This window comes from Ochotona princeps, chromosome 11 (genome assembly GCF_030435755.1).
Source record: "Ochotona princeps isolate mOchPri1 chromosome 11, mOchPri1.hap1, whole genome shotgun sequence".
Lineage (NCBI taxonomy): Eukaryota > Metazoa > Chordata > Mammalia > Lagomorpha > Ochotonidae > Ochotona > Ochotona princeps.
In genome coordinates, this window is record NC_080842.1 from 19,541,343 (window position 1) to 19,564,069 (window position 22,727).

Genomic DNA, 22,727 nt, shown 5'->3' on the forward strand with positions numbered 1-22,727 from the left:
TATAGGCACACCACACTCTCTGGGTGGGTGACCACGGCCGAGACCCCTGCACCCCCTCTTCTTGCCTGAGTCTCCCCTTTTACTTTTAGCCTCAGAATTGCTCTCTCCTTGTTTTGACTGGAGCTAATTTTCTTCTTCATAAATAGTCGCATCAGTTTTATCACAGTTGTACATGAACACCACAATTCCTTATCATTATTGAATGTCTAAAGTTCATGATGGATGAAGACATTTGGTGCTGTGGCTAAGACCCTACCAGACACACCCACAACCACCCCTACCAGGGACACCCACAACCACTCTCAGAGTGCCTGGGCTGGAGCCCCCACTGCTCTCCTGACCCCAACTTCCGACCAGGGCCCATCCTGTAAGAGAACAGGTGCTGGTGTGGGAAATAGGGTCCGTGCCACCCATGTTCCCTTGGGGAGACCCGTGGCGTCTCCAGCTCCTAGTTTTGGCCTGGCTTAGTCCTGGCTGCTGTGGACATTGAGGGAATGAACCAGGGGGTGGGAGACTCCCCCACATTCAAATTAAATACTTAATTAAAAATAGACTTGTGGAGTTCAATCTTCTCTATTTCTCCCTAAAGAGTCGGTCTCTAAAAAAGACTTCTAATTGTCCATGACCTTCACATTGTTTTCCTAAAGATATTCCTAAAGAAAAAAAAATGAAATCTTTCTATGTCCCCAAATAAAAAACTATCCTTCCACGCCCAGAGATTGGCTACTTACCAAAAAAGAGCTTACATTTACGCATGCAAATATATACCTAATTAGAGACTACGCAAAGATAAATCCTATCATTGTGTGGGTTTTGAGAAGGATCTTCCTGTAATAGACTTTCATTTTCAAGATAAACACAGTGCCTTTGGAGAGTGAAGAAGCATCCATAAAATGGCCAATGGTTGAAAACACTCCACAAATATTTACATATGTATATAAAAAGTGAGCAGTTCAATAACATTTTGGAAACACAAGTGTAGCTGCCTTGAAAGATGTTGCACCTGCATGCAAGAAGGCAAGCAATTCAAGATAACTTTCAGTGAAATTAAAGTCACCTCTTAAGACTGTCACCCACAATGAGGCACGCTTGGATTTTTCCAGAAGGGAAATAGAAATGTATGTTATCCCTTTCCTGCCCTCAGACCCCTGCAGGAGTAGGCAAAGGAACGGAAGTGGCCCTTGTGATTTCCGCTCCGTTTATCCTCCGCAGGTTCCAGTCTGGGCAAGCTGCCCCTTTACCCTCCTCCTTTTTGCTATCCTTTGCTCATCCCGCTGAAGGGATTTCATTACCGGTGGAAACTTTGAATTCCTATTTCCAGTCTCTTTGGATCAGGTTAACATCCACCTCCAAGAGGAAGGTTTGAAAAAAGTTATGTTTTAGTTAATCCTTTAGAATGTTTTACGAGATTCTATAAAGCACTACGCCAAAATAAAGTGATTGAAATGTTTTCATTTCAGTTAAAGTCCCGTGGAAAGCAGGTTGGCTTTGAACAGAAGTGAAAAGGGGTGTGATGTGTGTGTGTGTGAGAGAGACCTAGGTGAAAGTTACTTCAGGATATTACTGTGTTGTAAATCCAGACACAGATCACTGCAGACATAAGAGCTTCATTTCTATGACTGAATTCATGCTTACAGTACTTTACTTATATTCCTACAAATGAATATGCAGTAATTTTTTCTATCTGGTGCCCGTGTGGTGTAAATATCTATATTTATCAACGTTAAGTAAAACTGCGCTCAAGCTATATAGATGAGGAATATGATTCAGATGCGTTCCAGCGATGAAAGCTCTTTTCTGGAGAATCAGGTGTTCAGCAACCAACGAGAGGGGAGCTTCCTAGGGAAATTCCTGCTTTCCCGTTCGTCGAGCTCAAAACCACGAGTTTTGGGGTTACCATCTCAGGCCCCCTCCAGCCTCGCCAGAGCCCGGCTCAGCGCTGTTTTGGACCGCAGCCAACGAGTTGGGGAGGGGGAGCACGCGGAACGAACCACCGAGCTCCCGGGAGGGGTAGCGGCCATGGTCACCCTCCCACCACCAAGTAACTCCGTATCCGAGTTGAAATGCTCAAAGAGCTGGGGTTTCTATCTCCACTGGTCCCAGAAGTCAAAACCCCAGCCATTTTCCGCTCCCCCCGTAGCCCCTTCCAGGCCAGAAAAGGGCTCCACAACCCCTTGTGGTGGCGGCAGCCCTGCTCCCCTTTCCGAAGGCGCGCGCGGAGTGGCCTCGCCCGCCGCCAGACGCAGCTGCTTCTCGGGGTTGGGAAGCCGGGCCCGCCCCCGCCGCCCTCGTGCCGAGTACCTGCGCCCGCAAGTTCCAGGCAGGCGGCGGGCGCGTGGGCTTCTCGCCCAAAGACTTTGGAGTGGGCGCCTTTACGTAGGGGGCGAGTCGCTCCCTTTTGGCCGCGGGCAGGTGAGGGTCCCGTCTCTGGACCACCCGCTCTCCGGGCCTGCTCCGGCACCCGCGTCGCCGCTGCCCCGCGCGCCCCTGGGCGCCACGCAACTGCCCGGAGTTGGGGTTCCTGGGGAGGGACCGCCACGCTTCCCCAGCCCGGAGCTCCACTGAGCAGTCCCCGCAGCCCCTACTTCCTCCGGGTTAACCGGCATCCAGGGTCACACGGGGAGGCGGCGGGCCAAGGTGGGCTCCTTCACGACCCCTTCGGGCGTCTCTGAGGCGCCCAGCGCGGGGAGGCGCACGGGTGGGGAAGGGCGCCCGAGAGCGCAGTTTGGACCGCCCCGAATCCCCGGGGAGCCCGCCCGAGGGCGCAGCCAGCCCGCACCGAGGGAGGCGGCCGGGGGTTGGGGGCGGGCTGGGCGGGGGCGGAGCAGAATCTCCCGCCTCCTCCTCCCGGTCCTCCTCTCGCGGCTGCTGCCTCCGCCGGGCTGAGGAGCCGGGAGTCTGCGGCGCCGGCTCGGGGCTGCGGGATGGGGACCTAGCGCCACGGCGGCGGCAGTGGCCGCAGCGCAACCAGCCGCCGCCCCCGGGCCCGTCCCGCCGGGAGCGCCGGGTGCGGCCAGCCCGCCCCAAGGCCAGGCCCGCGGGCGGCGGCGACGGCGGCGGCGGCCGAGCTGGGCAGGTGGATGCGGCTGGAAGATGGCGCCCTCGGGCCCGGGCAGCGTCAGGCGGCGGTGCCGGCGGGTGCTGTACTGGATCCCGGTGGTGTTCATCAGCCTCCTCCTGGGCTGGTCCTACTACGCCTACGCCATCCAGCTCTGCCTAGGTGAGTGTGCGCCGCTCCCGGCCCGGGAGGAAAGCAGGGACGCCGTCCTGTCTGCAGCCCGGACTCGCCCCGCACCCCACTCGCAGCCCACGCGACAGCGACAGTCCCAGGGCGCGTGGGACTCGGCTGGGTGGGGTGGGCGGTCCGGAGGGCTCAACAGCGCTTCCAGTCGCCCAGCTGGGAGACTCCCCTGTGCCCAGGTTGCTGTCCACTGTCCAAGTCTCCGCCACCCTCGCAGCCGCAAACCACCTCCCAGCAACCTCCTTTCCCTCGTACACCCCTGCCTTCACCACACAACTCTCTGGTGATGGTGTCACCTCCAGCCTAATTACCGGCACCCCAGCTGCCTGCCTGCACGCAGCCACACCCCCTAACCGGCGGGACGGCGGCGCCGGGACAGCAGTGCACCCCGCTACCTGTGCCCTCCCAGGAGAGGTGAAGGCAGGCGTGCTGTGCTGGAGGCTTGGAGGGCTCAGAGCTGGGCCCAGGATCCGTGCTGCCCCAGGCGCGCGCGGGCGATGCTGGCCTCGGTCTCCAGTGGCAGCGCTGGATCTCTCTCTGGCTGTGCTTCATCCACTTTGTAGAAGATTTGTGGCAAGGCGTATGTCTTGCTGCCTAAATGATATTCAGTGCAACACTTTCTAGTGAAAAAAGGGATGAGAGGGGTGTGTGTGAGCCACTGGGAAACCGCGACATACAAAACCATGATTTAAATGTTAGAATAATAGGGTGAAAAAAAAAAAGACATGGTCCTCGGAGGTTTTTACATCCAGAGAACCAAGTGACTCGGCGCCAAGTTCTAGACTCCTGAATGAGTAGTCGGATACTAGCAGTGCTGAAGATTAAAAAATACATATGTACAAGGGGATGCAGTGATGTCGTTTAAGCACACTTGTGTGTTTAAAGGCTTCGGGAGAACTGGTTTGGGAAACCAGGGAAAGAAAGTTACAGCAGAGGGTGACCTTTTTGCCAGTGACTTTGAATGCTTTCCATCTTCGATGTTCCACCTAACGAAGTGTCTGTTCCGGCAGTTAGCTAATGCCGACCTTGAGGGGGACAAGGGCAAAGGTTAATGTCCTCTTTGGTTGAACCTTCATGGCTTAATCATCTTTAAAACTCCAAAATGCATACAATCTTGTCTGAAGCCATCTTACCTCAAAATGTTTTGTGAAACATCGTGTCAGAATAATGCTCAAAATGAATTGAGATTAATTGCCCATTTCATAGGTCTGTTTTAAACTTTGCCTTGAATACTTTGCTAATTAGATTTAGAAAATTTTAATGCAAAGAAGTAAGTTTTTTAAAGGATTGAATTGTACTCTTCTTCGTGACAGGGCAGCTACTTTTATGTTGTTCAAATCATACAAAATGTGAAGAACTTGCCCGCGTATAGCAAGAAGCATGTTGCAGTTTCTGTACTGTGTTTTATTGAGATGCACTGTAATGTTATGTAACTGTTTCATCCTTTGACCTCTTGAAAACAGTAAACAGTATCCGTCTATGTATCTGGTATAAAAGAGGGACCTCCTGAAAAGTCTTTATTATCAAAATAGGCAGCTTATTTTCCTGTATTAACACATTACCCTAAGCAGCTTAGCCTGGGACCATCTCAGGCCCATCAGCAGCCATGCTGAAAGCCGGGGGAGCTTTTGTTGTTTTTAGATACCTATCTGGGATGCTATGTGGGAGCTGACTGTAGGAGGACATGAATGAAAACTAGCTATTATATCTGGATCATATGTATGAGATGCGTATGTATATATCATATCAATCTATTTACATAGGCTTTTTGTAAGGTTGAGACAAATCTAAAGTACCCCCCTGGAAACCACATTACTGTTTCATTAAGTGGCAGTTTCACGAACAGAGCCGATGCCTCTTGCTTAATTGCCTGATATGGCCTGTTATGGATTGTTCACCTGCTGATCATAAGTGAAGTCTTCCGTCACTGCTTGTCGTGGCCTCCCTGGCCTGGTGCAGTGCTCACCATATCAAAAGCAATCAATAAATGGTCTTAAATAAGCAAATAAATGATTCAGAGGCACTAACTCCTATCTTGTCGGAAGTTGTTTTTAGTTTTATGTTGTTGTGGGAACAAAAAGTAAGCAATCGTTGTGGAAGGTCTGTTCCCTGCGCTCTAGACCACAGAGCAAGTGGAGAATGAGTTGGATTCTGGACACTGGCCAATGAGAGGCGCTGCCTTGCAGAAGCCTGGTGAAGTGACACTTCCTTCCTAGGTGCGGGCACACAGAAACCAGGCTCCCCTGCTCTTCACAAAGCAAGTGGGCATGCCAGCCCCCACCCCCAGCACTCATCACATCTCTCGCTGCCTTGCCCTTCAGGGATGTTTTTTTCTCTTGACAGTTGCTGTTTAAAGCCACAGTTAACAGAATTCTCCTGTGAAACACTGGCCAGAGTTGTGACATGCAAGCTGGGGTAAGGTAACCAGCAGAACAGAACCCACAGGGTGACTTGCCCTGGTCTCCCTTCCACCTCTGCTGTCAGTCAGGGATGACCCTGAATGTGAATTACTCAGTGCCCTCTGCCAAATGAACTGCGGTTTAGGCATAGTGCTTATCCTGGTATCCTTGGAAACGGGGGATAATGATTCTCATTACAGTTAGTTTCTATATTTAACAACATGAATGTATGTGGTTTTCTAGGCACTTTTTCTATTAGCATAATTTTTGCTTAGCACTTGTATTTTTTAAAAGTAACTCCTACCTCTTCTTGCAGTATAAACACAAGGTCACTTCAGAAAGTTCTTGGAAAATGGAATTAAAACCTATGTTTATGAAAGTGCAAAGAGAGTTTGAAGTCCGTGCCTAGTTTTTTTTTTTTTTCATAATATGCGTCATTTACTTATTAAAGATGTTTGGCACATGGATTTGGGAAAAATTTTGCATTCAAATAAGCTTTTTCTTTTGATTCAATTTTATACATATTGCTTGAAGAACCGTTGTATCATATGTGGAACATACATATGGTGTGTAAGAGTCAAATGTTTTAGATGTGTCTGCTTCCTGTTCTGGCAAAGAAAAGATGAGCTGGGACTGCTGTGCCTGAGGTCATTTGGAATGTGTCTGTCTAGTTTGCTGATTAACCAGACGGTCCTTCCCCCATCACTGTCTTCTCCCTCCTCACTTCTCTTTCCCTTTAAGTCCTCTTTCTGCCTCTTGCTTCTTTGTGTCCTACGTGTGTTTTATCCCCTTAATTATTAGCTGGCTCATTTTCTGTACAGTAAGTAAATAATTGGGTAGAGTATGGGTTAGGTACTGTGGCACAGCAGGTTCTTCTACTGCGCATATTCGATATCTAGTGCTGATTGAGTCCTGGCTGTTGGTCCAACTTTGTACTAGTGTGCCTAGGGTGGTTTAAATACTTTAGTTCCTGCTACCTAAGTGAGACCTAGATGGAGTTCCTAGCTCCTGTCTTTGGCCTGGGCCAACCCTGGCAGTTGTAGGCATTTGGGGGAGTGAACAGCTAGACAAACGGTCTCTCTTACTCTGCTTTTCAAACAAGTGATGCGTGAGTATCCTCTGCAGCCTCAATGATCCATTTTCAGTGAACACGCTGGGCCTGGTTTTGTATGTTTTACAGATGCCTTTTGGTGGGTAGCATGTTAACCTGGCCTGTTGAAGAAGATCGTTGAAGCTTTTTCTTTTGAAGTACCAACATTTAAAAATATAACTATTCTATACCATTATATTTTGTGTAAATTTCAATCTTCCTAAACGTTTGAAGAATGCTGTCCAGTAACTTCCACATATTTTTGTTTAACCACTTTAGTTCCCACAAAAGGCATTGCTTTTCTGGCTTCCCACTTAGGCAGGTCCTCTGATACATTTGTTATGCTGTGCACTGACTAATGTGCTTCCAAGTTTGTAGTTTTGCCAAAGTCATTCAAACAAAGATGAAAATGGAAAAGCCAGAGCAGCTATGCCAACCCCTTCCTGCATTTCAGGTAAAGAAGATACTGTTTCAGGCTTTCGACAATGTCTGTGTCCTTTTTGCATGGTCCCCAGGAGAGGTGTTTGTTATGATTTTCAGTACTATAATCCAAGGGTCCCAAAATGTCCCCTCTTCCTCCAAACCCCTTACCAAATCTCCCCAGACCAACCAAGTTGTGTGCCAAGTCTTAAGACTTTGTTATTAATTGTTTAATAAAAGTTAGCAGAGCTCTTGAAGTAAGTGGACAGCCTTTGCACAGCATTATATTAGAGTTTTAGAAGACTATAATTTGGGCCAATTAGTGATTATTTTGACTTTTCAGGCTGTATGGTCTTGGCGGCAGCTGCTCAACCCTGCTATTGCAGAGAGCAGCCAAAGAGAACTTGTGAACAAATGAGCACAGATGTTATTAGCAGTAGCTGATAGGCCAACTCATGCAGCCTTTTGCTGACCTTAAGAGAGTGAGGTTATACCGTTGGGATATTGCTTTACTTACAGTCGTGTGGTCTTTGTGAGTAAATATCCCTCAACATTTGTTGCAGCTTGCTGTATTCCACAGCGGCTATTGAAGATGTCTGAGAATTAAAAAGATTAGGCTTGGGGAATCAGTTTGAAGGACATAGAGCCATTCTTTTTCCTTCTTCTAAGAAAATGAAGTATCCCTAGGGTTAAAATACAGAAAACTTCATGCTGCATGAAACTATAATCTGTTATTAATTCAAGGCCACTGCAGATTTCAGGATGGAGACTTAGGGGGATTTAAATTGCCTTTTGTCGGGCCCGGCGGCATGGTCTAGCGGCTAAAGTCCTCGCCTTGAACACCCCGGCATCCCATATGGGCGCCGGTTCTGATCCCGGCAGCTCCACTTCCCATCCAGTTCCCTGCTTGTGGCCTGGGAAAGCAGTCGAGGACGGCTCAAAGCTTTGGGACCCTGCACCCGCGTGGGAGACCCGGAAGAGGTTCCTGGTTCCCGGCATCGGATCGGCGCGCACCGGCCCGTTGTGGCTCACTTGGGGAGTGAAACATCGGATGGAAGATTTTCCTCTCTGTCTCTCCTCCTCTCTGTATATCCGGCTTTCCAATAAAAATAAATAAATCTTAAAAAAAAAAAAAAAGGAAAAAAAAAAGAGCCATTTACTACTTCTTAAAAAAAATTGCCTTTTGTCATGAAATAAATCTGAGTCACATGGGAAAAGGACTGTATTTTTGCTACTGGTAAACCATCACTTTTAAAAATTGGTTGTTCGGCTAAGCTTCAATACCCTTCGACATGTATGAGAGCCAAATGGGATATGGAGCAGACTGGACTAGTCTGCTACACATACTGGCAAACCAGGGTAGGGGGCGGGCCTGGTGGGGGTTATTGTGGGTCGCTCTGATTGGGCTGCAGCTCCCACTGGTTTATGTGAGGCCCGAGTGTGTGCTGGGTGGAACCACCCATTGGTTCCAGTGGAAGTTGGGGCTGAAAACAAAACCAACCCAGCAATTGCAACCACCAGCTGATTGGGGTGATGGACTGTGGCGGGCCCTATACTTGCTAGTGCATACAAGAATCTGGTCTGGGAACACCTCAAAGTTTCTTTTGGGAATATCCCCAGTCAAAATGGTGGACTTAGAACCCTAACCAAGAAAAGATGGAATAAAGAACAAGTCAATCCACCACCTCAGCTGTATGTTGGCAGCGAAATACTGGACAAGTGGAGACTCTCTGATGGACTATGTCAATCAGTGGATTCCAGGACAACCTCATCATGCCTGGAGTGGTGAGATTGGCAGCGATTCATAACTGGTGAACTATCAAAACCACTTCAACGAGGATCTCAGAGCATGCCCCACATCGGGGACCTGGGATGGGTGGGAGACTGGGTGGGGCTTCTCCCTCAATATTCCCTTTACCTTAGATATATGAAGGAAACAAGAGGGAAATAATAGTCTTACCCACTTCCCTATAGCCCTTGTACCTTTTTACCCTAATTAACAATGTAAAGATTGTCAAAAATAAATTTAAAAAAATTGGTTGTTCAGGCTCTGCTTCTAGCTTGCTGCTGGTGCGGAGCCTGGGAGGTCACAGGTGAAGATTCAAGCCGCCTATGAGCAACTCCAGACTGAGTTTCTACCTTCTCACTTGGACTTGGCCAAGCCCTGGCTATTCTATTGGAGAATCAGTAGAAAAAAGACCCCTCTGGATCTCAGTTTATCCCACCTTCTCCCAATAAAATGGGGAAAAACCAGCAAAAAACTCAAAACTCCGAAAGACATTAAAGGTTTTTGTTGTTGTTGTTGTTTTAAAGGAGTACACATGTGATCTTGGGATTATAGTATTACATTAGTTAGAAATGAAGTAGAAGAAAATCCATAGGAAACCTGTTACATACAAAGCATTTGATGCCTGGATCACTGTAGGAATTACTTCTTATTGCCAGTAATATTGCATAATTTGCTAGTTCTGTGGTTTTTTGCTTGATACCAGGTATTGATGATTGAAATTATTGGCGTTCCTCCTATTGCATCACAGTCTGTTATTCTCCAATGTTTTCTTGCCATTTTTCCAATAGTATGTTCTCACTTCTTGTCAGTGTCACATTGTGGTAATTCTCTCATGTTTTAAACTTTTTGGTTCGTATGATACTATTATAATATTATGATGATCTTTGATCAGTGATTTTACTCTTAGAGTTTGAGGGTGGGGTCCCCATGAACTGCTCAAGGTGAGTGACCACCGCCTGGGCCAGAGTTCCCAATCTCTCTCTTTGCTTTGGCCTTCCCAAGGCAAAACAATGTTTAACTTAAGACAATTCATTTCTCTACAATGGCCTCTAAGTGTTCAGGTGAAAGGAAGCACAAGTCTGTCACTTTACATTAAAAAAAATTTCATGACAAAGGTGTATGGAAAGCTGAGACAGACCGAGAGCTAGGCCTCTTGGGCCGGTTGGTCAGTGTGCATGCAGAGTAACAATGATAAGGCAAATGGCCATATTGTTGATAGGAAGAAAGCTTCAGTGATCTGAGTAGATTAAACCAGTCACAACATTCCCTGAAGCAAAAGCCTGAGCCAGTTCTAGGCCCTGGCTCTTCCAGTTCTGTGAAGGCTGAGGAAGCAGTTTCAGAATGAAAGTTGGAAACTAGAAAGGTTGGTCCATGATCTTTTCCCAGCCAAGGAAAAAATTGCCTCTGGGAAAGAAAAAACTGTCAGAGTCCCCTAATCAGCTTGGACGGGAAGAGAGAGGTTTTATGGTTCAGAATGTGGGCATAGGAATGGAAAATGAAGCATCCCACTCTCTAAAAGCTGGTTTATTGCTGGACCATGTAAAAGGGTAATCAGTAAAGCAGGTTAGAAGAATTTATGGGGAATACTTAAGTCATAATGAGTTTCAGACACATCATAAATCTTAACCACAGAGAACTATCTCATAGTAGGATTATGACAGTGATTTTGTTCCTGGTTTGAACTAACTCCCTCAGTTACCTGATGCATGGACCGTTTCTGTGCCCCCAGCTCAGGACCTGTCACTAGATAGGTGTTACTGGATGGGGAACTTTAAGCATGCAACTCTGCGGATACATGAACAGGCTGGAGGTGCCAGCTTCCAGAACGGACTGTGAACGTGGGAAGGTGGGGAAGCAGAGGTGACATCACTCAGAGGAATGGCATTTTGAGAGAAACATTGTTCTGGTGGCCAGAAGACAAAACAACAGCAGTGAAAACAAAAACAAATAGAAAAAACTCACATATCCCAGAACTTAGTGTATGCGGGGATAAGGCTGTTAGTGAGAGGGCCCTCAGTAGATTTGGGGGCTGTTTTCTTATTTTTCTTCTAAAGGAAAAATTTGTGATTTTTCTTCCTGGGAAAGTGGACCTATAGCTACTTTTTGTAATTGGCACTGTCTGCCAGTTTCATGTGTGTTGGTGGTTGCATCACATCGCCCAGACTTTTTTCTCCAGCAAGAGACAGGTTTCCGCTGTCTGTGAGGACTGTGGAAATATGCTGTCGTCCATAGCTTGCAAGATGACAGATTTGAATATGGATTAGGTTCTTTTTTTTCTTTTATTATACAAAGTGGACAAATCTCACATATTTCACAGCACATAGTTAGCAGTAGAGTGATACGTCCCATCCTATCCCCTCTCCATCCCTCATTCCCCACTCATTTTCTGCCTACTCATTTTTATAATGGTATATTGTTGTCTCACATCACAATCACAAGCTAAACACTTAGTTAAGTAGATAGCAACAAATTTAGTAGGGAAAAAACACCAAGTCTGCTGTGCCTCAGCAGTATAGGCAGGGCTGTAACCATAATCAAATCCCAGAATGTTAGTCTGTCCCACACAGGTTAGATTTTTTTTTTTTTTGTATTCTGTGTATTATCACAGATCAGAGAAAACATAATATTTGCCTCTTTGGGACTGGCTTATGTAACGAGGCATAATAGTTCCCAGCTGTACCCATTTAGTTGCAAAAGACAAGATTTCTTTCTTTTTTATGGCTTAGTAGTATTGCATAATGTAGATATACCACATTTTCTTTATCTAGTCATCCACTAGTGTGCGTTTTGGTTGGTTCCGTGTCTTAGCTATTGTAAATTGAACAGCTATAAACATGGGAATACCAGTACTCTCTGATACATGTTTTTTAGTTCATCTGGATAAATTCCTAATCTAACTTCAGATATGTGAGGAATCTCCATACTGCCTTCTATAATAACTGTTCCCACCAACAGTGAATGAGTTGCCTTTTCCCCTACATCCTCCAAAGCAGCTATTGTTTTCTATCTGTGAATGAGAGCCATTCTAACTGGGGTGAAGTGAAACGTCTTTGTGCTTTCTATTTGCATTTTCCTGATAGCTAATAAACCTGAGCGTTTATTCATGTGTCCACTGACCATTTGAATTTCATCCTTTGAAAAAAATGACTGCTCATGTTCTTTGACCATTTCTTAACTGGGCTGTTCTGTTGAGTTTTTGAGCTCTTTATAGATCCTGGGTATTAATCCTCGATCAGTTGCATGGTTTGCAGAAACTTTTCCCATTCTGTTCGCTGCTTATTCAGGTTGTTGAAGCTTTCCTTTGCAGTGCAGAAGCTTCTTAGCTTGATGTAATATCATTTATTTACTTTTGCTTTAATTGCCTGTGCTTTTGTCGTGTTTTTCAAAGCATCTTTTGCCTGTGCCTGTGTCACCGTTATTTTCCTATAGTAATTTGTTGGCATCTGGTTATAGATCTAGACCCTTGATCAATTTAGAGTTGATATTTTGTAAAATGTATGAGATAGGGGTCTTGGCTCATACTTCTGCGTACATAGATCCACTTTCCCAGTACCCATTGTTGAAATACCAGTTGCCCTTTCTTCATGGGTTGATTTTGGTTTGCCAGTCAAAAATTTCTGGGATTTCTACCACATTCTGCTGATCTTCAGGTTTTGGTTTTGTTGTTGTTGTTTTTCAAATACCAGGTTGATTTGATTACAGTTGCCCTGTAGTACGCCTTGAAGTCTGCTATTGTCACGCCTACACACCTTTGTTTTTGTTGTGTAAGATTGCTTCAGTCATTTGGGGTCTTTTGTGTTTCTATGTAAATTTTAGTATCGTTATTTCCCTAGATTTGAAAAGAATGTCTTAGGTATTTTGATTGGGATTGCACTGAATCTGTTGATTGCTTCTGATTTGATGATATTAATTATATCAGTCTACAAACATGGCAGATATTTACATGAAAGATATTTACTTTTTTTTTTTTTTTGCAGCTATTGTGAGTAATGAGACTGGCCTTACAAGTTTTTTTCCCTGCCATCGAATGGTTTGTGTTGATTTTATATCCTGCAATCTTGCCAGACTCTCTCAGGAATTTTAATAGTCTCTCTGTAGAGTATTTTGGTTCCCATATATATAGAACCATCTCATCTACAAAACAGGGATAGGTTGACTTCCTCCTTTGCAGTTTATATCTGTTTAATTTCTTTTGCTTGCCTAATGGCTCTGCCTAACATTCCCAGGACTATATTGCATAGCAGTGGTGGGAGTGGACATGCTTTCTGGTCCAGGTATGAGTGGGAATGCCTCCAGTTCTTCCCCATTCAATGTATTGCTGACTATGTCTTTTTTTTTTTTTTTTTCATTTGTTGCCTTGCTTGTGTTGAGGAATGGGCCCTCTATACCAGATATGCATAAAATTTTATAATGAAATGATGTTATATTTTATCAAATGCTTTCTCTGTATCTATTGAGATAATCATGTGGCAAACTTTAGCTTTTTAATGTGATATATCTAATTTTTTGACTTGCGTATGTTGAACCATCCCTGCATGTCAGAGATAAAACCCACTTAGTCTGGGTGAATGATCTTTTTTATGTATTGGCTGGATTTGATCAGCTAACACTTTGTTGAGGATTTTTGCATCTCTGTTTGTAAAGGATATTGACCTATAATTCTCTCTGTTTGTTATATTTTTTTTCTGGCTTTGGAATGAAGATGATACTGGCTTCATTAAAGGAAGTTGGGAAGATTCCTGCCATTTTGATTGTTTTCAAATAGTTCGAGAAGAGTTGGAATTAGTTCTTGAAAAGTTTGTAGAATTCAGCTGTGAACCCATCCAGGCATGCTCTTTTCTGTGTTGAAGGGTCTTTATTATTGCTTCAGTCACACTCTTAGTTATGGTCTATTTAGGTTTTCTGTGTCATTGTAACTGATATGTATGTGTCCATAAATCTATCCATTTCTTCCAGGTTTTCCAGTTTGTTGACTGTTTGTAGTAATGTGTGATGATTCATTATTAATGCTTACTTTTTCATCTATGATTTTATGAATTTTGGTCTCCCCCCCTTTTTTTTTTTCATTAGTTGAGCCAAAAAAAAAATAAATAAATAAAAAATAGAATCAGCTATGGGGCCAGAGAATGGCTCTCCAAGTGCAGCATCCCATATGAGCACTGCTTTGTGTCCCGGCAGCTCCACTTCCCATCCAGCTCCCTGCTTGTGGCCTGGGAAAGCAGTAGAGGATTTCCCAAAGCCTTGGGACCCTGCACCCACATGGGAGATCCAAAAAAGGGTGTTTGAATAGGCTCAGGTATAGCCATTGCGGCTATCTGGGAAGTAAACCAGCAAATGGAAGATCTTTTTGTGTCTCCTTATCTTTGTAAAATCTACCTTTTCAATAAAAATAAGGAAATAATAATAATAAAAAGCTCTTCAATTCTCTGTTCTTATATATTGATACTTTCTGGCTTTAGTTTTGTTTCTTTTTTAATTTTAATTAGTTTTTTTCTGCCAATTTTGAGTTTGTTGTGTATTTATAGGTACTTGGGCTGCATTAATCATTTATCTGATGCCTTTCTGATTTCTTGATGTAGATGCTAATTGTTGTGGATTTCCCTCTTAATATTTATTTTGCTGTATCCCATAAATTTTATATGTTGTGCTGTCATCTTTATTCTCTTTCAGGAATTTTTTTTATAAAGGTTTATTCATTTTTTTTATTACAAAGTCAGATATACAGAGAGGAGGAGAGACAGAGAGGAAGATCTTCCGTCCGATGTTTCACTCCCCAAGTGAGCCGCAACGGGCCGGTACGCGCCGATCCGATGCCGGGAACCAGGAACCTCTTCCAGGTCTCCCACGCGGGTGCAGGGTCCCAAAGCTTTGGGCCGTCCTTGACTGCTTTCTCAGGCCACAAGCAGGGAGCTGGATGGGAAGTGGAGCTGCCAGGATTAGAACCGGCGCCCATATGGGATCCCGAGGTGTTCAGGGCGAGGACTTTAGCCGCTAGACCACGCCGCCGGGCCCCAGGAAATTTTTTATTTTGTTTTTTATTTGTTCTATGGATACATGTTAATTCCATAACATGCCATTCAGTTTCCAAGTGTTTGCATATTTCTAGAGTTTGTTAAATTGATGATTTCCTTTATTCAATGATGTTAAAAGAAATATATGATGTGATTTTAATTTTTTTTTTTTTTAATTTGCTGACACTTGCTTTCTGGCTTAACATGTGGTCTATTGTAGACTAGGTTCTATGGACAGATGTTAAGAATGTGTGTTCTGTCTCCATGGCATTAAGTTTCTGTAAATATTAATTAGGTCCCTTTGGTTCATAGTATAGCTCAAGTATGTTTTTCCTTTGTTGGTCATCTATCTAGAGGATCTGCCCACTGATGAAAGTGGGTATTGAAGTCCTGCATTACTGTTGTATTTGAGTCCATATGTCCTTTTAGATCCATTAGCAGTTATTTTAAATTTATCTAGCATTGGGTGTGTGTACATTTACTTAGTCACTTCTTGCTGAATTGATTCCTTGGTCATTAGATAATGTCCTGCCTCATCTATTTTTTTTTTTTTAAAGATTTTTTTTTTATTGCAATTGGAAAGCCGGATATACAGAGAGGAGGAGAGACAGAGAGGAAGATCTTCCATCCGATGTTTCACTCCCCAAGTGAGCCACAACGGGCCGGTGCGCGCCAATCCGAGGCCGGGAACCAGGAACCTCTTCTGGGTCTCCCACGCGGGTGCAGGGTCCCAAAGCTTTGGGCTGTCCTTGACTGCCTTCCCAGGCCACAAGCAGGGAACTGGATGGGAAGTGGAGCTGTCAGGATTAGAACCGGCGCCCATATGGGATTCCGGAGCGTTCAGGGCTAGGACTTTAGCCGCTAGGCCACGCCGCCGGGCCCTGCCTCATCTGTTTTAAATGTTAAAGTCTATTCTGTCTGATATTAGAGTAGCTACACCTCATTGTTTTTCCTGTCTGTTGCTATGGAATGAATTTTTTCATCTTTTTGCTTTTGTTCTATATATCTGTTGGTGAGGTATGTTTCTGGTAAGCAGCAAATTGATGGTTTTTGTGTGTTTGTTTTTACACATTTCAGCAAGTCTGTCTTTTGATTGGAGCCATTTGCATTCAGAGTTATTTTTGAAAGGTAACAACTGGATTCTATCATTTTTCCATAAATATTTTCATTGTTTGCTTAGGGTTTCCTTTGTACATTTTTAAAAAAGATTTATTTATTTTTATTGGAAAGGCAGATTTTACAGAGAGAAGGAGAGACAGAGAGGAAAATGTTCCATCTGCTGGTTTACTCCCCAAGAGCCTGCAACAGCCAGGAGCCCGGAGCTTCTTTCTGATCTACACGGGTGCAGGGTCCCAAGGCTTTGGGTCATCCTCTACTGCTTTCCCAGGTCACAAGCCAGAGCTGGAAGGGAAGTGGAGCAGCCAGGACAGGACTCCGCAGCCATTTAGGATCCCAGTGCGTATAAGGCCAGGACTGTAGCTGCAAGGCTGCTGTGCTAGACTTTCCTTTGTACCTTTAATAGAAGAATTTCTACGTTCACAGTCTTTTATTATGGTGATTATTCTCTATTTCTGTAACACATGTGTAAGCATCACTTGGTGGGGTTTGGTGGGTGGTGGCAAATTCTTTCAATTTGTGTTGGAAGGTCTTTATTTTGTCTTCATGTTGTAAATGAGAGCTTTTCTGGGGATAGGTTGCATTGATTACTAATGTTGTCTCCTGGGTTAGCAGGATTCCAAAGATCATTACATGACCCAAGTGGAATTCTGTTGTATACATTATTGTCTAGAAATACTAGAGAAAATTAAAAGTAAACATTAACATAATTAAGTATAGATTTGATGGTCCAATAGAAAATGTCTGCTAATTCTTTTTTTTTAGAGATTTTTATTGAAATATCTTGATTGCTAACCACTTGGCTAGAATTGAGATGGACAAGGGGCTGAGCAGGGTGAGGTGGTACCCATGATTAGTTTTTAACATTTTATTTGGATGACAGCATAGGAAGATTTCATTTATCTTCTGTGTCACTCCGCAAGTGACTCCAGTAGTAGCTGGTGCTAAACCAGGCTGAAAGAGCGAGCCTGGAACTCTACCTGGGCCTCCCATGTAGATGCAGGGCCTTTGCCCTGGAGCTAGCTGCTGTTTTCCCAGGCACATTAACAGGGAGCTGTTACACCCAGACCGGAACCGGCACTCACGTGGACAGTGGTGTCAAAGACAGAGTTAACTGACTGCTCCACGATGCCAGCCCCAGGCCCTTGATTTCTTAAGAAGCATTTCACAGCCACAATGAAATCAGCTGTGACTAAGAATTTTCTTCTTGAAATTATGACTTTTTATAATATGTATCATTTTCCAATAGGACTTTTCGTGTGATTGACTTTTCAGTTATAAATTTCCGCATCTACAGTGTTAAAAAGCCATCATTATTTGGAAGGGTCCCTTGAGTAAAAACATAGGATGCATTTGTCATCGTAGCACTGTCTCCACTAGCTCAGTGTTAACTCGGATTTTAAATACTTTTCCACAGTTGGGTGTTAGGAAGTGTTGTTCTGTGGTGTCCTGAAATATCTCTTGGTGGTGTGAAGGGTGTCTTTGAGCCTTCTTCCCATAGTAATGTGACCTCTGCAAGTTTATTCAACAGTGTTGCCAGCATTGAGGAGCACAGTGGTTCCAAATGATAGGCCGAGAAAATACACACTAAAGAACGGACAGAACCCTTTCCTCTAAGTCTTTCAAAACCAGGCCTGCGTGACAGCCTAATGGCTAAAGTCCTCACCTTGCACACGCTAGGATCCCATATGGGCGCCAGTTCTAATTCCAAAGGCCCCACTTCCCTTCAGCACCCTGCTTGTGGCCTGGGAAAGCAGTCGAGGACTACTCAGAGCCTTGGGATCCTACACCCACGTGAAAGATCAGGAAGAAACTCCTGGTTCCTGGCTTCAAATCAGCTCAGCTCTGGCTGTTGTGGCCACCTGGGGTGTCACTCATTGGAAGGAAGATCTTTCTTCTCTGTCTCTCCTCCTCTCTGTGTATCTGACTTTCCAATAAAAATAAGTAAATTTTTGTCTTTCAAAACCAAAGATCTAAAGAGTAAACCAGTTCTGAGGTAGTTGTCTATCTTCCTGGTTGTTTAGGTAGATACACAGTAATTCTTTCAAAAAGTTCAGTTAGTCCAAAGAGCTTTGTAAACTGACTTAATTGTAATTCAGTGAAGTTTGAAATACCACAACACTTTTCCATGATTATCTATTTGTACACGTGTGTTCAGATGTGAAATATTTGTCTTAGTGTTACTGCATTGTGTGCAAAAATAAATGTCCATCATGTTGGAAGGGTCTGTTTAGAATGCAGTGGCTTGGTTCAGACTGTGTCCCGAACCCTTTGGAGGGCTCCATGTATCATAGCAAATGGTCAAGTAGCTGAATTTGAAGTGTGGCTGTCCACTTGATGAAGGGACGTGAAGGGTGGAAGGACTGCACATTCAGCTGGCATCAGGGATACGTCCGTGGGACGGGCAGCCGCTGCAGAGCAGCTGTGCTGGAGCTGCCACGAGAAACAATGGATGCCCACCACACACAGATTTCAGTTATGAGCCTCAAACTGGAAGTCATAAGTTTGAAATTCCAGGGACTTGTTTGTGCTAAGCAGTAGTAAGGGGGTACCTTTGTGTCATATGTTTCAGGAAAAACTGGCTTTACCCACATTTCATATTTATCCAGGGAAGATTAGTTTATGTGGAAGGCTGAAGGGTTGTACCTAGTCTGGCTTAATTAAGGTTTTTTTTTTTTTTAAGATCTATTTAATTTATTGCAAACTCAGATACATAGAGAGAAGAGACAGAAAGATCTTCCATCTGCTGACTCACTCCCCAAGTGGCCGCAATGGCTGGAGCTGAGCCAATCCAGAGCCAGAAGCCAGGAGCTTCTTCCAAGCCTCCCAGTCTGGTGCAGGGTCCCAAGGCTTTGGGCCATCCTTGACTGCTTTCCCAGGCCACAAGCAGGAAGCTGGATGGGAAGCAAGGCTGCTAGGATTAGAACCAGTGCCCATATGGAATCCCAGTGCATATGCGGCAAGGACCTTAGCCGCTAGGCTCCTGTACCAGGCCCTTTAATCTTTTAATCAGTAAATTAAAAAATTCAGCTTATTCCGGAAATTATATGTTAGTTTTACATACTTACCTGCAGGATGGTGATGCTTTGACAAATAATTACAAAATCTAAGAACTGCATTCATTTCAATACTCGTGTAAGTATTGGATACCCTTTTAATTCATCATTCATTCAAAAATATGAACTGTGCTTGGAGCTTGTCCTCTGGCTAAGGAGGAGAACAAATGAGCAAGATACATATGCTATTTGTTAGCGGATCATAAGTGTCATGAGCAAAAGCAGAAGGCAAGGCAGAAAGGATTGTGAAGGCCAGGGAAAGGTTTCAGTTTGAGATGCAAAGGCTGGAGGGGAAGGGAGACCGTGAAATTTAAGCAAAGAACTGACTGAACTGAGGGATTTAATTACACCAGTGCCAGGGAGAGAGGCAGCCCATGCAGAGGGAGCTGCCTGTGGGAAAGCCCTGAGGCGGGAGTCTGCCCTGCCGTTCCAGGGAGGACTGCAGATTGTCCAGTGGAGTGAGCAGGGCAAGGACAACTGGTGACAAGGTCAGAGAGGAGAGGGGAAGAGCTCATCCCCAAAGGCTTACAGGCCAGTGTGTGAGTTTTGGTTTTACGTGGAGTAAAATGAAGACCTATTGCAGAGTGTTGAGTAGTATAGGGATGTGCCGTGACTAAGTTTCGGGAAGATCATTTTGGCTGTTGTGGCACATGGGCTAGGTGAAGCAACGATGTAACACCCCTGCTAAGATTGAAATGGGGTGAGATAGTTTGCTCCTGGACTTTCAAAGTAGTGACAGAAGAATTTTCTGACAGATGTTAAGTTTTAAATTTTTTAAGACTTATTTATTTTTGTTGCAAAGTCAGATTTACGAAGAAGACGAGAGTCAGAGAAGGTCTTCTTCCGTTAATTCACTCCCCAAGTGGCCACAGTGGCCAGAGTTGAACCATTCTGAAGCCAAGAGCCCAGAGCCTCTTCCGAGTCTCCCATGCGGGTGCAGGGTCCCAAGGCTTTGGGCTGTCCTCAACTGCTTTCCCAGGCCACAGGCAGGGAGTTGGATGAGAAGCGGGGCCACTGGGATTAGAACTGGTGCCCATAGGGCCAGAAATGATAGTGTGGTGGTTTAAGTCCCCTCCTTGAATGTACCGGGATCCCGTATGGGCGCCGATTCTAATCCCTGCAGTGTGTGAGTGTGAAAACTACATCCAACGCTTGGCGTCCTTGCCTTGCACATGCTGGGATCCCATATGGGAGCAGGTTCATATCCTGGCTGCTCCACTTCCCATCCAGCTCCCTGCTTGTGGCCTGGGAAAGAAGTGGAGGACAGCCCAAAGCCTTGGGACCTGCACCCATGTGGGAGACCCAGAAGAAGCTCCTGGCTTCTGGGTTTGAGTTGGCTCAGCTCCAGCTGTTGTGGCCACCTGGGGAGTAAACTAGTGGAAGGAAGATCTTTCTCTTTGTCTGTCCTTCTTTCTGTAAACGTGGCTTTAAAAATAAATCTTAAAAAAAATTAAAGAGGAAACCAAGCAAGCAAGCAAGCAAGCAAGCTGCATCCAGTCCCTGACCGCCTTCCTACTAACGCAGACCCTGGGAGGTAAGAAAGTGGCCCAAGGAGCTGTGTGCCTGCTACTCACTAAGAATAATCTTTAGAGCGTGTGAAATATTTATCCCAAATACTTCTAAAAGAATCACTAAAAAAAGAAGTGATATATATTCTCAAAAAGTGCTTAAACTGGGCTCGGCGGCGTGGCCTAGTGGCTAAGGTCCTCGCCTTGATCCCATATGGCCGCTGGTTCTGGTCCCGGCAGCTCCACTTCCTCTCTGTCTCTCCTCCTCTCAGTATATCTGACTTTGTAATGAAAATAAAATAAATCTTTAAAAAAAAAAAAAAGTGCTTAAACTTAGTACTGGACAGAGACTGTATCGTTGGCAGGTAGTTGAGACATCTGCACAGTGCTGTAATGGTTGCCTGCTTTAGGTCTGAAAATGAAAGACTTGCTAACGCATGACTCAATGCCCCTTTTCTCACCTCAGCTCTCTAAAACTGAGTATGCAGAACAGAATTTATCTGATTTAAGGTTGCAAATGTGAGAGAAATACTTGTGTTAAATAACTTGCAAAGACCGATAGAGTCTTAAGGTTTTATACTCACAGTTTTCCCTATTTTCTGATAAGGAGGAATGGAATTTGTTATTTTTCCTAGGCATTCTTTTAAATCTCAGAATGCCAAGAATCTGGGAGACTCGTGCATGAGCTTCTTCACAAGTGGAAATGCCTTGCTAGACAGCCACATCTCTGCAGAACTTTCCTGTGTTTATCGCCGCTATAGTTCCTCTCTTAAAAAATGTGAAACAACACCACCACGAGCTTTGCAGCGTGGAGATGAACAAAAGTGAGGGAGATTAGAGTAGAATATTGTGTGTGGTTTGAGAGTAGCTCTGGAGTAGATGGTTTTTAGTTTTTTTTTGTGTGTGTGATGAAATAAATATATATATATGTATGTATATATATATATATATATATATTCCATCATATATATTAATGAAGCAACATTATACCAGGTTTAAGCATACAGTTTAATGGTATTAAGTACATTCACAACACTACACAGCCACAGCACTATCCTACTCCAGAACTTTCTTTACGTCAATCGTTGTACCCATTGAACAATACATTCCCCACCTGCTGGCTAATGTGTTCTACTTTCTGTCTCTAATAATCTAACTGTTCTGAGTGTGTCATATAAGTGACATCATACGTATTTGTCTTTTTGTGTCAAGGTTCACCTGTTTGTAGCATGAATTTCACTTCTTGTTAAGGCTGAATGGTATTCAATTGTATATGTTTAGTACATTTCAGCTGTTTTATTTTAAGAGATATCCCACCTGGGTTTATACTGACTTCTTTGTCTCATTGTGAGAAATAAATTCAGAACTGTCATAGATAACGTATAAGAATAGCAGAAGGTTTCATTTGAGGAGACTAGAGGAATAGTGCACATGGGGACAGACATGTGGGCAGCCTTCCTTTATGGGGGCGATGGCTTGCTGGCGCTGCTGCTGCCCCTGCTTCTACACCCATCCAATTTGGGCCTTGGTGGGTAGGAAGTAGTGCGCTAGTAGAATGTGCAAGTGGGTTGGTGTTTGGGCAGGGACCTCTGGAATGATGTCATGGTGGAGCTTCGTGAAGTGTGGACAACATGGCTTCTATGTGTGGTAAGGGAGGCTCAGGTATATGCGGGTAAAGAGGGTGCACTGAATTGGCCCCAGAAGGGGTTGGAGCTTTTAGCAGTATAAGCCGGTGGCAAGAAAGTACCTGGCAGCCTCTCAGTTGCTTAGTTCACTAACTAGCTTACTTCATAGCCTATAGCAAATCCTCCATTAATGGACGTTTGAGTTGTTTCTACCATTTTGTCTGTTGTTATTAAAGCTACTGTGGACAGTGTATTCAGTGTCTGTTAAATTCTTTGGAGTGTATACTCAGTAGTGGAATTGCTGGAGCATATACTCTGTGCTTAACATGGTGAAGATTTCTCTTCTGGAGAAGGTGATATCTGATGGACATGTGATTCCAGAGAAACCTGTAAATGTCTGTCAGCACACTGGATTTGAAGGTCTCTAGATGTATCAATATTGTTGTAGCAATTTTTTTCTTTATTATGCTTT

At 44.4% G+C, this 22,727-nt stretch overlaps 1 protein-coding gene across 4 annotated transcripts in view; it reads left to right on the top strand.

Moving 5' to 3' along the window:
* The first annotated feature begins 2,737 nt into the window (after window positions 1-2,737).
* ZDHHC2 (zinc finger DHHC-type palmitoyltransferase 2) overlaps window positions 2,738-22,727 on the top strand; it is a 66,107-nt gene continuing 46,117 nt past the window's right edge. For 3 of the 4 annotated variants that reach the window (XM_004597834.2, XM_058669872.1, XM_058669873.1), the window contains exon 1: window positions 2,738-3,220. In XM_004597834.2, the coding sequence (XP_004597891.1) occupies window positions 3,094-3,220 (127 nt within the window). In that variant the 5' untranslated portion in view covers window positions 2,738-3,093. The remainder of the gene's footprint in view (window positions 3,221-22,727) is intronic. The other variant, XM_058669874.1, reaches the window with a different exon arrangement.